We start from the raw sequence: 13,767 nt of genomic DNA, 5'->3' as shown, positions 1-13,767 counted from the left end.
CACACACACACACACACACACACACACACACACACACACACATTAGATAAGATGCTCCACTATCTCCAACTTAAATCCTTGTTGGCTGCCTTGGATTTGCTAAACACAAATCACATTGTAAAATGCCAATAACATTATGAGCTGTTTGCTCCATGCAGCTGCTCTCTAGTGTTTCTGTGTGTTTTGTTTTGTTTATAGAGTCCTACTGACTACTTTAAACACAATGTACCCCCAGTAGCGTGCGTATGACCTATTTATGTCATATGTTTCTGATTATGTCACGCAGACGACTTTGCAGACGAGGAGGAAGTACAGTCTTTTGGATACAAGAGGTTTGGTGAGTGAGAAGTGACCTTTTTTGTTTTCCCTAAAGGTGGAAGAGAAAAAAAAGCCGACACACTTGAAGCTCTTATCATAAAACTTTTTATTGTTTTGTGAAAGAAATGCCATGAATTAAAGGCGCTAAGTGTGTGGGCTTTAGACTCTTTCTCCCTCTGTGCTGTTACTTACCTAGAATTGCCTTTAAATTTATAGGCATGTTGCCCCATGTCAGGACAGACAGCCAGCTGCATGAGTCTCATCTGTCCTAATATTTGGCACAAAATGGTTTTGCCTCTGAAGGCAGGATTTGGGTTGAACATAAATGTGGCTGACAGCTTGTGAGGTCCAGCCCACCGCAGGCCCAGCGACCGCTGACAGAGCTCGCAGATCAAGAAGTTTCACAAACTGTCCTCTCTCCTTTATCCACTTGAACTGAGTCACTTAAACAAGTTGGCTCATACAAACATGCCGAGGACCTAAAAAAATGTGGTTACACAAACTGAAATTGTAATCAGCACGTCGCTGTCTATTGTGGTGCAGCACAAGCACAGAGTTCACATGTGTTTGTTGTGTGTGGACGTACGCTCATGCACACGCCGCACGATTGTGAAGCTGTTTTCAGAAGTTTTCCCAACAGACTTGTACAGTTCGGTATCAGTGGACCAGTCTAGACCTGTAAGATAAGGGTAAGAAAAAAAAGCTTGAAGCATCAGTTCACCCAAATTACAAACAAACACATTTTCTCACTTATCACTCCATCCAGCCATGCTTACAGCTTAGGTTTTATTTTCCCAGGTTCATTACGAAAAGTTTTTTTTCTAATATATCTGCCTCCATTTCACACTTTGTAGCTTTTTACTCCAAACATAGCTCTTCATCTCATGTTACTTCCCAAAGTGTAACAGCGAACATGAATTATTCCTGCCTTTTCAAAACAGCTCACTATCACAAGAGAAACCGGTACATCTGAACAATGTCTTTTCTCTCTTTTCTGTCAGTGTACTACATTCAAAAGATTGTAAAATTCAACAGTGTCAACAGAACAAAAGTGTCCCCGTTGCTCTGGATAATACACTAATGTCACTTTCCCTATGACTAATACATGCTGTGTAGTGAGAAAAATATGTTTTTTTGCAATTTGGGTGAACTGACCTTTTACAATTAGCATCTCAGACTCATCTCTTACTCCCTGCCAGCTCTTATATGCTCCATTGTGTGCCATAAATGCACTTTTTTTTTTTCTTATATATGCTCTTTAATGACGCAGTCTCTCCATCACAAATCCTTATTTTTATTTTTTTTCCAAGATTCTCTGCTGCAGGAGTGCTGCTCGTTTTTTTTTTTGTTGAGACAGCATGTTTGCCATCCAGTGCATGCATTCATGTTTTTGGATTGAGATTAAAAAAGTGCCACCAAAGGGGAAACTCTTTGTCACACATAGTCAAACACATCATTAGTGTTCTCCTCGGATTCCGAGCACATGCTCCATCACTGTCCTGTTGATTCAACATTGATTTGGGATCTCTGTATTTAGGGTGTTGCTGCAGTATGAGTCATTCACACACAGTTAGTCCGAGGTCCGTGAGAGTCGATGGGAGGCAGCGGACTACGCTGTTTAACTCGGCGGCAGCGGAGACCAATTCTAACTGTGACAGAGCACCGTCTCTTTCATCCGAGTCACCCGAGTAGAGGCATCCTGTTTGTCTTTCTCTGTGAGCGTGTGCAAGTCTCGCTCATGGATTAGATTAGAGAGCTGTGGGGAGGGGAGCCGAATCGAGCTCACTTTTAACTTTATTCAAATGAACTCTTGACATTTGGAGGAGAAGGAAGAGAGAGCTGCTGAACTCCTCTCAGGAACACGGCAGCTGTTTGGAAGGGCCGGCTCCAAGGGTCTGCCTCACCCCTCCAGAGGCTTTGTTGCGCAATAGAGCTGCACTCATGCACAACATCATAAATCCTCATTCTTCCACTATTAGCGCTGTAATGTCCATACTGAGGGGGAAATAAACACTTATTTCCTCTCTACATGTTTTGCTTTAATTCAACGCCGTCTCCCAGGAGACTGATAATGTTTAAATTGTGGCGACATGTCACAGAGAGGTGAATGTTGTGCGGATCTCTGTGCAGTTTGTAAAGTCACCACTGAGCTTTAAACGGGGGATGATTTAACACAGAGAGACAGAATGCTTAATCCTGTTGGTTTTAAGAAGTGGACATGGACATGAAACAGAGCCCACAGTACCAACCGGCTTTTCTTTTTCTGGCTGCCTATTTACATACTTGTTTCACATACTTTGCATTACCACTGACCATTTTCTGAAGCGCTTTAGAAGTTTTTACACAGAGCTCGAGGATTCTGTGAATTCCTGCACACACTGAAAGTCTTGCAGAGGCTTTAAAGATGGATACATGCAGCAGCTGTCCACAGCCAGTGGCTTGCCCGGTAGTTTGCTTTCATCGGTGTGTGAGCGGGAACGAGTGACTTGAGCAGTGAATATATAGTCCTGTGTGCTACTTCTTGGTGCGTAAGAAATCAAACAGGGTGTCATGATTAGCACAGCATTCCTGGAACGTTTGCTTGCTTTTGGATCTTGTAGTTTCACACAGATATTTAACTTTTCACAAATGAAGTTATAATATCATGTCCATCGAAAAATAGAGAGTTAACTCAAAGGTCACACCAGGGCAAGTTTAAATAAATCAGTCTTAGAACTAATAGTATGCAGTGGGAAATGGGCTCCAGTGTTGAAAAGATTTTTTGTTAAAAAGGCACATAAACATGTTTTCCTTTCAGCAAAGATGCTGCACAGTTGTGGGTTAAAGGACCAGGAGACTAGTGGTTTGTGTGCTCTTACTTTTTCCTGTAAAGAATAAATTAGAAAAGATAAAGGAGCAATAAAACACCGCATGGTTTGATTGTTTGCTTCATTTTTCCAATGTTTTTTTTTTTTTTTTATGTAATGCTCCTTCAATTCTTTGAGTTCCAAGATTTGATGGACTCATCTCAGCTTTGTTATAAATTATTGCAGCTATCATTCGGCTTCTTTACTGTTTTGGCTTAAATTTATACACATCAATAAAGTCAGACATACTCTTTCTGTATAGACCTTAAAGAGGTTTGCTTTAAAAAGTACAATGTGTAATGTCATCACACATGGACAAGTAACACACAGTGACCGTGTGTTGAAGAAAGAACGTCTGAAAGTGTTTGTACTTTTGCTGATGTGCAAAGTAACATGTCAGTTTTCCGACACACACACACACACACACACACACACACACACACACACACACACACACACACACTAGTACATGCAGAGTGAATTCATATGGTAATACCATCTCCCTCCCCGCCAAGTTGAACCCAGGCCGGAATTACTTCCTCAGTGCTCAAGGTTTAAACATATTTATTTGTCTGTGGGGGGTTGACATAAGAAGGTCATCAGAATAAAAACAAAATCTACCTGAGCTTTGGCTGAACTACTACAGCCCCATCAGGGCTGGAATAATCATCGGTCAATGGAAGTCAGCAGCTGCCTTTGGCCTGACTCAAACCAGGAACCCTCCAGTCTCAAAAAAACACATAATATATAAAAGAAAAAATAGACGTCATGTCACCAAACTTTCATCACAACCTGGTAAATGTTTCAGTTGGTACACGTAAGGTCGGGGTGTCAATTACTGAGTATCAAACTGTGACAGCAAGTTCAGTGAAATAAAATGATAGCTATTTTAGAAGAGGTCAAATCATTTCTTCAAAAATAGTATCTTCATAAGACAAAAAACAAAACTGAGAGACATAATCAGTGGTTTACCAGATTAAAGATAATTACTTTTTGTCATTAAAACAAGGTCTCTTCTCTCCACCTTCATGTACTGTATCCAATCCATAGTTTAGCCACATGCATAAGTTAATTGATGATGCAATAACCACTGATAATGGTGGCACATTAACAAAAAGCTAATGGCACCCAATGTAAGCAGTGATAACATTAAGCTCTGAGACATTAGTAGGGATCTTCGACCATTATATGTAACTTATACTGTAGCAGTAACAAACAGGCCGGTCACAATAATTACATAATTGCCTGATTGCAATAATCTAAGCCAACCGAAACCATTTTGCATAATCGTTAGCAAACAATTCTGAGTGAAACCGACAGAAATGTTATATTTCCATCAGTATTTCCCCGTCGTTTTCCACCATTTGTGGTTTGACTGGCGGCCCTTTAATGACGTCATCTTGTTGCGCCTCCTTCTTCTGCTGTGGTTTAGTGGCACATGTGTGAAGAATGATCTGAAGAAGCTTTACTTCAAATTTTTGATATCATGGATTTAGTTGCAAAGCTAAATACCACAGCCAATAAATGGCTCCTCTTCTTTATAAGATACAGTGGCATAAAATCGATAGAAAAATACAATTAAATCGTTAATCGTAATTATTTGAGGGACAATTCATCGTCAACTGAAATTCCATGAGCATGGCACGAGTAAACGGACTAATTAACTAATGGCAATTCGAAACTGTGTGGTAAAGTGATGCATCATGAGTTTTCCTAAAGATTATTCTGGAAAAGATGTAGACGGGAAAAAAAAAAAAACAGACTTAGAAATGTGTAAGACAGGTTGGCAGAGAGTCAGTGCACCAGCAAGAAAAGCTGCAACGCGTCCATAAAGATGCCAATACTCTGAACGTCACAGGTTCAGAATAAATAACGTGAGCACGTCCATCCAGAGACGTTGCCCTGATGTCTGGACAGGGGTCTTACTCCCTCTGCTGATGCGTCTCCTGTTCCCACACATGTGGGTTTTGGAGAGGCCCGACTCGGGAGGTTTGCGGCTGGTGTGGAACCCAGAGTGCACTAATCTATTTCCTGCACTTGTTATGGTTTCTCCAGCAAGGCCCGGAACATTCCTGGAGGTGAGCTCGGTGCTGGGGAGTCCGAGGCTGGAGCCAGCTGTGTCAGCACAGCCGGGGCTCGGTTCGGTCCGGCGCGTCTCACTGGCAAAGAGCGTTTCCCCGGCTTCACAGCCACCTTCAGCCGCAGTCATAATGACACCTCGCCCGTCACCTCATCCATCCCGGTTAACACGGTTATGTTAACACCAGTGTTTGTCAGGCACCGACACTTTCAATACAGACTGTCATGTGATACTCTGCAGTGCGTTTGTCAGGATGTCTGATGAGGACTTTTCTGCACTTTGCTGTGGTTTCTGCCGTTTTGCAGTGTTGTGTTGTGGGATTCTCAGATTCTGCCTCTTAGCGCTTTCCTAAAACTGCGTGGCATTTTGTGATCACTTAATACTGTTGTGAAGTGTACAATTCCTTTTTCTCTGTCTGCCATAACACTGTCAAAACTTTCCTTTGGCCTCAAGACATTACAGTCAGCATGCCTTCGCAAACACATTTATAATGCGTGGGTGAGCGGCACATGTGTGTCTGACTTTCCCTTGATTGTGCTTTTCTCTTTGCTGCTAGTGTTTGCATTTTGTCTCACATGATTCTCATAATCCACCAGTTTATAGTTCTTTACTAGCAGCTACAGAGACACGATTTTCCCTCAAGAGATGATGAAAGTAGGGCTACATAAGAGGGAATAAATGACATTGAACTCGCATTCATCAGGTGAACACAAACAACACTCCAAATTAATAGGAATGTTATTGCATAAGACTAAAAAGGTGATAATATTGTGTTTACAGCTTATTTCTGCTTAAGAGAGGCTGAGGCAGGTTTAACTTAAGTACTTCATTATGAGCTTCTCCTGCAGAGGCTCCAGACGCAGAAGTGTAAACCTGCGCGAGCATGCAGCGGGTTAACACCTGTTGGAGCTTTGCAGACAGAGATGGGAAAACACTTACTGGAGGCACCTGCTAGAAAAAGGGCAGACTAAGCAATAAAACACACGTTTTTTCTTTCTTTTTTTCTTTCAGTTTAAAGGGCTTGTCTTGTAAAAATCTGCCAAAATTGGCTTGTGTTTTAACTCTTCATGGTGAAATCACAAGTGCGGCGTGGAGGCAGAGCAGTTCACGATATGTTAGTAGGAGCAGAACGTAATTCATAAGGCGCTAAAGTTATTTTCAGTCACCTTTTAAGCACACAGTGGCACAAATCAAACCTGATGTAGATTTCTCGCCACATCTGTGCTTGATTAGTTGTGATCTTCTGTGTCACTCCTGTCGCTTGCTGGCTAATTGTGCTCGTCCAGGATGAACTGAGGTGTTTGATGTTGTTCTGTTTCTTTATTCCATCTGGTATGGATGAAACGAGCTCATGTGTCATTGCTGTGAAATATTTTTTTAAGTTCCAATTCTTCAATGATTCAACGTTTTGTCTCAAACGTTCAAACCCACAAGCTTTGAAGAGTTTTCTTCAAAGCCCCCAGAGAGCTTTGAAAACTCCTCAAAGCAGAAAGAAAAAAAGAAAGAAATTAATGTGGTGACAAAGACAAAGAGGGTAATTAAGTGCATGTTTGTGTGAATTAGAGCAAGAAAAATGTAGGCAGACACTACAAATTATATCACCCAATGTGACAGCCACAAACGATGAAGTATAACGCAAAAAATTTGAAAAATAAAATCAGATGCCAGCTCGAGGCTTTTACAGCAGCTTCACGTCCTCCGTGTCATATGCAAGACTTGGACTCATTTTTTTGTCTGTGTACGGAGAGGGGAGTAAGACTGATGGCTGAGGGTGTAAATAAAAAGACGATGTGCACTCCTCAAGTCTGGTTTTGGGAGAACCTCACACCACAAGACAGATGGCAGGAGAGATAACGCATAGATGCTGAATGAGCAGTGGGAGCAAGGGGCGCTGGGCGGGAGGGTATTTTATCCCAGGACGTGGGAAGGGAGGGAAAAGGAAGTGGGAGAAGGTGGAGGAGATGCAGCCGGTTAAAAGAGAGGAGCAGGAAGTGGATGGATGGGTTCGGAGGAGCGTGAGAGGAGCTGTTTGTGAGGAGATAAGGGTTCGCCAGTGTGCGATTGTAGATAATGAAGGGGAGGGAGTTGTAACTGCATACCATCCAGCTGGATGTGTTAACCTGAAGCACAAACTACATACCTTTTGACAGTAAAACATGTATACAATTGTACATTTTCTGTAGTTTGTCACAGACTTCACTCAGACATTTTCGCCCCATCTTATCTCTGTTATAATTCAACCCTTTCAAGCTGGAATCCCACTGAAACGTCTGCATGTGATGAAAAGCATGTGATGGGAAATAGCTGCGAACCGCAGAGGAATGAACGCATCATTTTTCTTTTGCCTCGAGTCTTCAACAGTATATTCAGTGAGCACGTTGCAATTGTGTATGTCAATTTAATGCTACTTTATACTAGGGCTGCAAAAAAACAACAGTTTTTATTATCAAATAATCTATTCATTGTTTTCTTGATTAATCGCTCAGCTGTTTCAGTCTGTAAAATGTCAGAAAATGAGAAAAATATTTTTTATATTCAGTTAATTATCATGGAGAACTAACAGGGACCAGAACATATTCATATTCAACAGGCTTGAGTCAGAGAATGTTATAATTTTTTTGCTATTGTTATTCCACAGAACATGTGGCCGTGATCGTATTAGTGGTTAGTACTGTGCGTTGTGGCTGCAGCAACTCCGGGTCACGGTATAACCTGTTAAAGATCATTTATTATGTTGCTGCTCCAGTCTCTGCTTCATTTATCATGGATTAAACTGGGGAATTCAGACATATTTTCCTGCATTAGGCTCACAGCATTGATCACATTCTCAACACTCGTTGGCCAATTACTGAATCAACTGTTACGACTCATTGTTGTGAGAACAAAGGTCCCCCTTAAGCCTCTATTTCACAGGGCTAGTGGCGCAATGGATAACGCGTCTGACTACGGATCAGAAGACTCTAGGTTCGACTCCTGGCTAGCTCGACAAACTTTTAACTTACTCCATGTGCAACATTTCTACAAGCTTTATATCCTAAGATAATTACATATAAAAGGACCTATTCATCTCTTAAAACCCTACCTGCACATACCAATTACAGCCATTCAAACTTTTGGTCAACTTATTAGAGACTAATTTATATTCAAAAGAAAAATATGATCCCAGTGAAACATACACAACGGTACCTGGTAAAACATCCACAGAACTGGACTGCCCTTGGACACATCATTTAGGAAACACAAACAGATAACAGAGGTAAGTTTGATATTCAGAGTTTATAATGTGACGACAAAACAGCATCTGCAGATCCTGTTAAGGAGACTGTGTGGCCGTGATCGTATAGTGGTTAGTACTCTGCGTTGTGGCCGCAGCAACCCCGGTTCGAATCCGGGTCACGGCATGACCTGTTAAAGATCATTTAGTTATGTTGCTGCTCCAGTGAAACTGGGCAATTCAGGCACATTTTCTGGAAAGAAGCCTTTTAATTGTCCAACTCAACCAGTCAAATGATCACGTTCTTAACACTCGACCAAATGAGGTGTTAGTGAACTATTCTGAGAGGAAAGCTGCCCCTTAAATCTGACCTCTGCCAGGCAAGTGGCGCAATGGATAATGCGTCTGACTACGGATTAGAAGATTCTAGTTTCAACTCCTGACTAGCTCAATAAATCTTGAATTTACTCTGTTTTATGAGGTTCTTGCCACCACTAATTGTCATTCAGTGTTCATAAAGTCCCGGTTTTTCTTTCTGTGTTATTTTGATTGAAAAGAAATATGTGGCAAAAAATACACAGTAGCTGACAAACCATCTGTGGCGCTTGACTGTCACACACATCATTTATGAAAGCCAAACAGATAAAAGTTGATAATGTCTCAAAACAACAGTGTCACCAGATGACATTCAGGAGAACATGTGGCCGTGATCGTGTCGTGGGTAGTTGTGGCCGCAGCAAACCCTGTTCGAATTGTGGTCACGGCATTACTGTTGAACATTTAGTTAAGTTGCTGCTCAAGTCTCTGCTTCATTTATCATGGATTAAACTGGGGAATTCAGGCATTTTCCTGAATGAGGCCTGTTATTGTCCAACTCCACCAGTTGGATAATGTCCTCACTACTTGTTGAACAGTTACAGTCCAAGAAACCTGTCACCAACACCTGGGTGGTATAGGGCTAGTGGCGCAATGGATAACGCGTCTGACTACGGATCAGAAGATTCTAGGTTCGACTCCTGGCTAGCTCGACAAATCTTTAACTTGCAACATTTCTACGAGCTTTATATCCCAAGACAATTACATATAAAAGGACCTATTCATCTCTTAAAAACCTACCTGCACATACCATTTATAGCCACTCAAACTGTTGCTCACCCATTTGTGTTATTAGAGACTAATTTATACTTAAAAGAAAAATATTATCCCAGTGAAACATACACAACAGTATCTGATAAAACATCCACGGAACTGGACTACCCTTGGACACATCATTTAGGAAACACAAACTGATAACAGAGGTAAGTTTGATATTCAGGGTCACAGCATAACCTGTTAAAGATCATTTATTACGTTGCTGCTCCAGTCTCTGAAACTGAGTGAAACTGGGCAATTCAGGAATATTTTCCTGAAAGAAGTCTATTATTGTCCAACTCAACCGGTCAATTGATCACATTGTCAACACTCGTTGGCCAATTACAATACCAGCTATCACAATGCATTGCTGCGAGAGCAAAGCTCCCCCTTAAACCTGTGGTTTACAGGGCTAGTGGCGCAATGGATAAAGCGTCTGACTACGGATCAGAAGATTCTAGGTTCAACTCCTGGCTAGCTCAATGAATTTTTAACCAAACCCATCCTGTATATCTTCTCTAAGTACTGTGGATTCCGGGACAATTAAATATAAAACAAGCTCCTCTTTCAACATGTCTCTGAACACTCACCACTCCCGTGGTAACAACTCATTACTGTCGTATCCATGCAGAGTTGGTCGTGTACATTATCCTGCAGATTATTTATATTGGTCAGACTTTGATGTGAGGCATCCACTTCTGCTCTTCCATATTATGCCTGTCGGCCTGGTTAATGCCCTCATCCTTCAAACTCAACATTTCCAACGTACCCTTTTTGTTAAAATTCAATCCATGTAACCCAAATCACATCACTTGAATGTTTTTTCTTTAACCCTGATAAACCTACTTCAGACTCATAGTAGACTTCATACAACTATTTCAAAGGCTGAGTTGTTCACGGCTAGTTATTTGAGGATGTCTTTCATTACTGAACAGTGGGGCAAGAAAATATATGGTTTTGATATCACAGTCAGTTCTGAGAGACCCAGTAAACTTCTGTCCAAACTTTCCACCCCCTCCCTCTGTCTCTCTCACTCTCTGTTATCCCTTCATTAGGCAGAATAAAACAGCGGTAACATGACTCCGGGCGCTGAATGTGAAGAGCAGGCGTCGATCGGTGATGTTTTTGCCAGAACAACACATGTGCTGGTAGTTAGCTGCTACTTTCAATCTGGCCTGTGATCGTCCGTGTGTCGGTGACTTTTCTGACTCACCTTTAAGAGTGAGGAAAAGCAGTGTGTTCCCCCTCCAGCTCTCACACACCATAATATCCACGGTGTCCTTGACGTGACCCACACGCTGATGTCAGGCGGGGTTTCTGGAGTTCAGCATGGCCTCTGCTGAGTGCGTCTCAGGGGTATTCAAACAGGGGGTCTGCGTCATTGATGTAGTAATTAAATAAAAGAATAGCAGAGCTATTGGAAGTCTTTCCAGGACACCTGCGTTCCTTTAACGCCTCCCATAGAAAGGCTTAAAGTTCAGTTTTGGCGAGCTGCAGCTCTTTGTTCTGCAGCAAACACGCTTGCACATTAGAGCTTACATTTGTATTCCCTGCTGTGTTTGTGTGCATTTGCTCGTGCATATGTGAGTTCAGCCCTAGAATAACACACAACATCTCACTTATGTGTTACAAACTGATACTTTTATGTGTGCGAGTCTCTTGTGTCCACCGGCATCTAAGATTTCTCCAGAACGTCCGGCAGCAGAACACACAGGCGCACTTTTACAATGAAGTTGGGGATTCTAATTTCTTCTCTTTTTTAGTATAAGTAATAAAGACTCCTAAATCTGTTATTCACCGTCCAAAATGTTAATGAAAGGGGGGGGGAAAGGAGATGTGAGGGTTGCCAAGATCAACCCACAGCTTCCTGATTTGCAAAAGGGAGTTGAAGCGGAGAAGAACAGTGTTCGGCTCCAAAACCCTGTCAGATACATAATGACTATCACATTTTCCATGTGTGGCTCAGTCTGCAGACAGATGGAATTCACTAAATTCATTTTCTGGCATCTTTCCACAATGCTTATCATGCATGCATGTTTAATTAATTCATAAAAAAAACACTAAATTATAGTACATTTCTGTTATTCCTCGTGCCGTTTCTGCAACTTGTTCCACTTTGAGGTAAAGCGTCTCTGAACGTGGAGCTGTTGCTGTTCACAGTTGTGTGTATTCAGTAACTCCATATGTTCAGTGATTCTAACTTTCCATATAAGGTCGTGCAGTTTAAGAATTTGCCCTAAAATGAGTAAGGGTTTACAGATGTCTGCTAACATGGTAGTTTAGACCAATTTTTTGACCAGCGAGCCCTCTAAGCACATGGGCTAAATAAAAAGATTTATCGAGCTAGCCAGGAGTCAAACCTAGAATCTTCTGATCCGTAGTCAGACATGTTATCCATTGCACCACTAGCCCTGCAGACTGCACAGCAGTGCTTTGTTCTCACAACAATGCATCGTAATAGCAGGTATTGTAATTGGGCGACAAGTGTTAAGAATGTGATCAATTGACTGGTCCATTGTGACTGGTCAGTAAGAGGAAAATATGCCTGAATTATCCAGTTTTAATCCATGTAAACTGACTGCAGTAACTCAAGTAAAAGGTGGTTAACAGCTTGTGCCGTGACCCGGATTCGAACCGGGGTTGCTGCGGCCACAACGCAGAGTACTAACCACTATACGATCACGGCCACATGTTCTCCTGAATGTAATCTGTTGTTTCGACACATTGTCAACTTTTATCTGTTTGGCTTTCATAAATGATGCGTGTGACAGACAGTTAAGTGCCACAGACGGTTTGCACATATTTTTTGCACAAATAACATATTTCTTTTCAATAAATATCCATTTTTACCTCTGTTATCTGTTTGGCTTTTATAAATGATAAGTCTAAGACAGTTCAGTTCCATGGATGATTTATCAGGTACTGTTGTGAATGTTTCACAGTCCTAATGTTTGTCTTTTAAATAAGAATTTCTGTCTCATAACACAAAGACTTTATGAACACTGTGAGTTACTGTAATTGGTAGTTGTGGGGATCTTTAAGGACATGTTGAGAGCACAGTAAGAGCTCACAGAGCATATTGTGGGATACACAGAATGTAGAAAAGGTGTACAGGACATGTTGGACATGGACTAAGTTAAAGGTTCATCGAGCTAGCCAGGAGTCAAACCTAGAATCTTCTGATCCGTAGTCAGACGCGTTATCCATTGCGCCACTAGCCCCATGGAAAACATCATCAGGTGGCAATAGCTTTTATTGTAACAGGCCAACAAGTGTTGTGAATGTGGTCAATTGACTGGTCAAGTTAAAAAAAATAATAGGCCTCATGCAGGAAAGATTTCTAAATTGCCCAGTTTCAATTAATGTAAAATGATGCAGAGACTGGAGCAGCAACATAACTAAATGAGGCTTGACGTGTTATGCTGTTGCCCAGATTTCAACTGGGGATGGTGTGGCCACAACGCAGAGCCTCAACAATGTTGTGTCAACACATTATGAACTCTGACTATCAAACTTACCTCTGTTACCCGTATGACTTTCATAAATGATGTCTGTCAAAAGACAAGTTCATTTCCACAAATACTTTATCAGGTACTATTGTGCATGTTTCACAGTCATAATGTTTGTCTTTTGAGTATAAATTACTGTCTAATAACACAAAGAGTTCATGAACAGTGTGAGTTATTGTAATTGGTAGTTGCAGGCATCTTTAAGGACATGTTGAGAGTACAGTAAGAGTTCCTTCTATATGTAATTATTGTGGGATACACAGTATGTAGAGAAGATATACAGGACATGTAGGACATGGACTAAGTTAAAAATTCATCGAGCTAGCCAGGAGTTGAACCTAGAATCTTCTGATCCGTAGTCAGACGCGTTATCCATTGCGCCACTAGCCCCATGTAATGCATTATGTATATATACATCATATATTAAAAAGATTCATATTACTGAACTTGTGATGAAATATATTATTTTGTTGAAGTAATGCAATAGATGAGACTGCGTTCACTTTCAAAGCATTTTGTTACCTTTTTCTGTGTAGCTCACGTTGGTGGAGCTTTAAGAATAGGTGACAAGGGCCAAGTAGTGTGAACAGTTTGTGGTAATCAGATTTTGATCGTTTGGTGTAATCAAACAATCACATTGGATCACCGATGATGCCCTGAGCATCACAG

At 41.3% G+C, this 13,767-nt stretch overlaps 1 protein-coding gene and 6 non-coding genes across 9 annotated transcripts in view; 4 read left to right on the top strand and 3 right to left on the bottom strand.

The window, feature by feature from the left end:
• LOC138204363 (collectin-12-like) overlaps window positions 1-13,767 on the top strand; it is a 40,142-nt gene that overhangs the window by 921 nt on the left and 25,454 nt on the right. For all 3 annotated transcript variants that reach the window (XM_069159569.1, XM_069159567.1, XM_069159566.1), the window contains exon 2: window positions 287-337. In XM_069159569.1, coding sequence (XP_069015670.1) covers window positions 287-337 — 51 coding nt within the window. The remainder of the gene's footprint in view (window positions 1-286; window positions 338-13,767) is intronic.
• Window positions 8,157-8,229, top strand: trnar-acg (transfer RNA arginine (anticodon ACG)). The gene has a single exon. It is a non-coding gene; the product is annotated as a tRNA-Arg (tRNA).
• Window positions 8,574-8,645, top strand: trnah-gug (transfer RNA histidin (anticodon GUG)). The gene has a single exon. It is a non-coding gene; the product is annotated as a tRNA-His (tRNA).
• trnar-acg (transfer RNA arginine (anticodon ACG)) lies at window positions 9,414-9,486 on the top strand. The gene has a single exon. It is a non-coding gene; the product is annotated as a tRNA-Arg (tRNA).
• trnah-gug (transfer RNA histidin (anticodon GUG)) lies at window positions 12,204-12,275 on the bottom strand. Its single transcript has one exon. It is a non-coding gene; the product is annotated as a tRNA-His (tRNA).
• Window positions 12,738-12,810, bottom strand: trnar-acg (transfer RNA arginine (anticodon ACG)). Its single transcript has one exon. It is a non-coding gene; the product is annotated as a tRNA-Arg (tRNA).
• Window positions 13,416-13,488, bottom strand: trnar-acg (transfer RNA arginine (anticodon ACG)). The gene has a single exon. It is a non-coding gene; the product is annotated as a tRNA-Arg (tRNA).

This window comes from Embiotoca jacksoni, unplaced genomic scaffold (assembly GCF_022577435.1).
Source record: "Embiotoca jacksoni isolate LCO1_2020_lvr unplaced genomic scaffold, fEmbJac1.0.p SCAF_25, whole genome shotgun sequence".
Lineage (NCBI taxonomy): Eukaryota > Metazoa > Chordata > Actinopteri > Embiotocidae > Embiotoca > Embiotoca jacksoni.
This window is presented reverse-complemented; position numbering and strand designations above follow the sequence as displayed.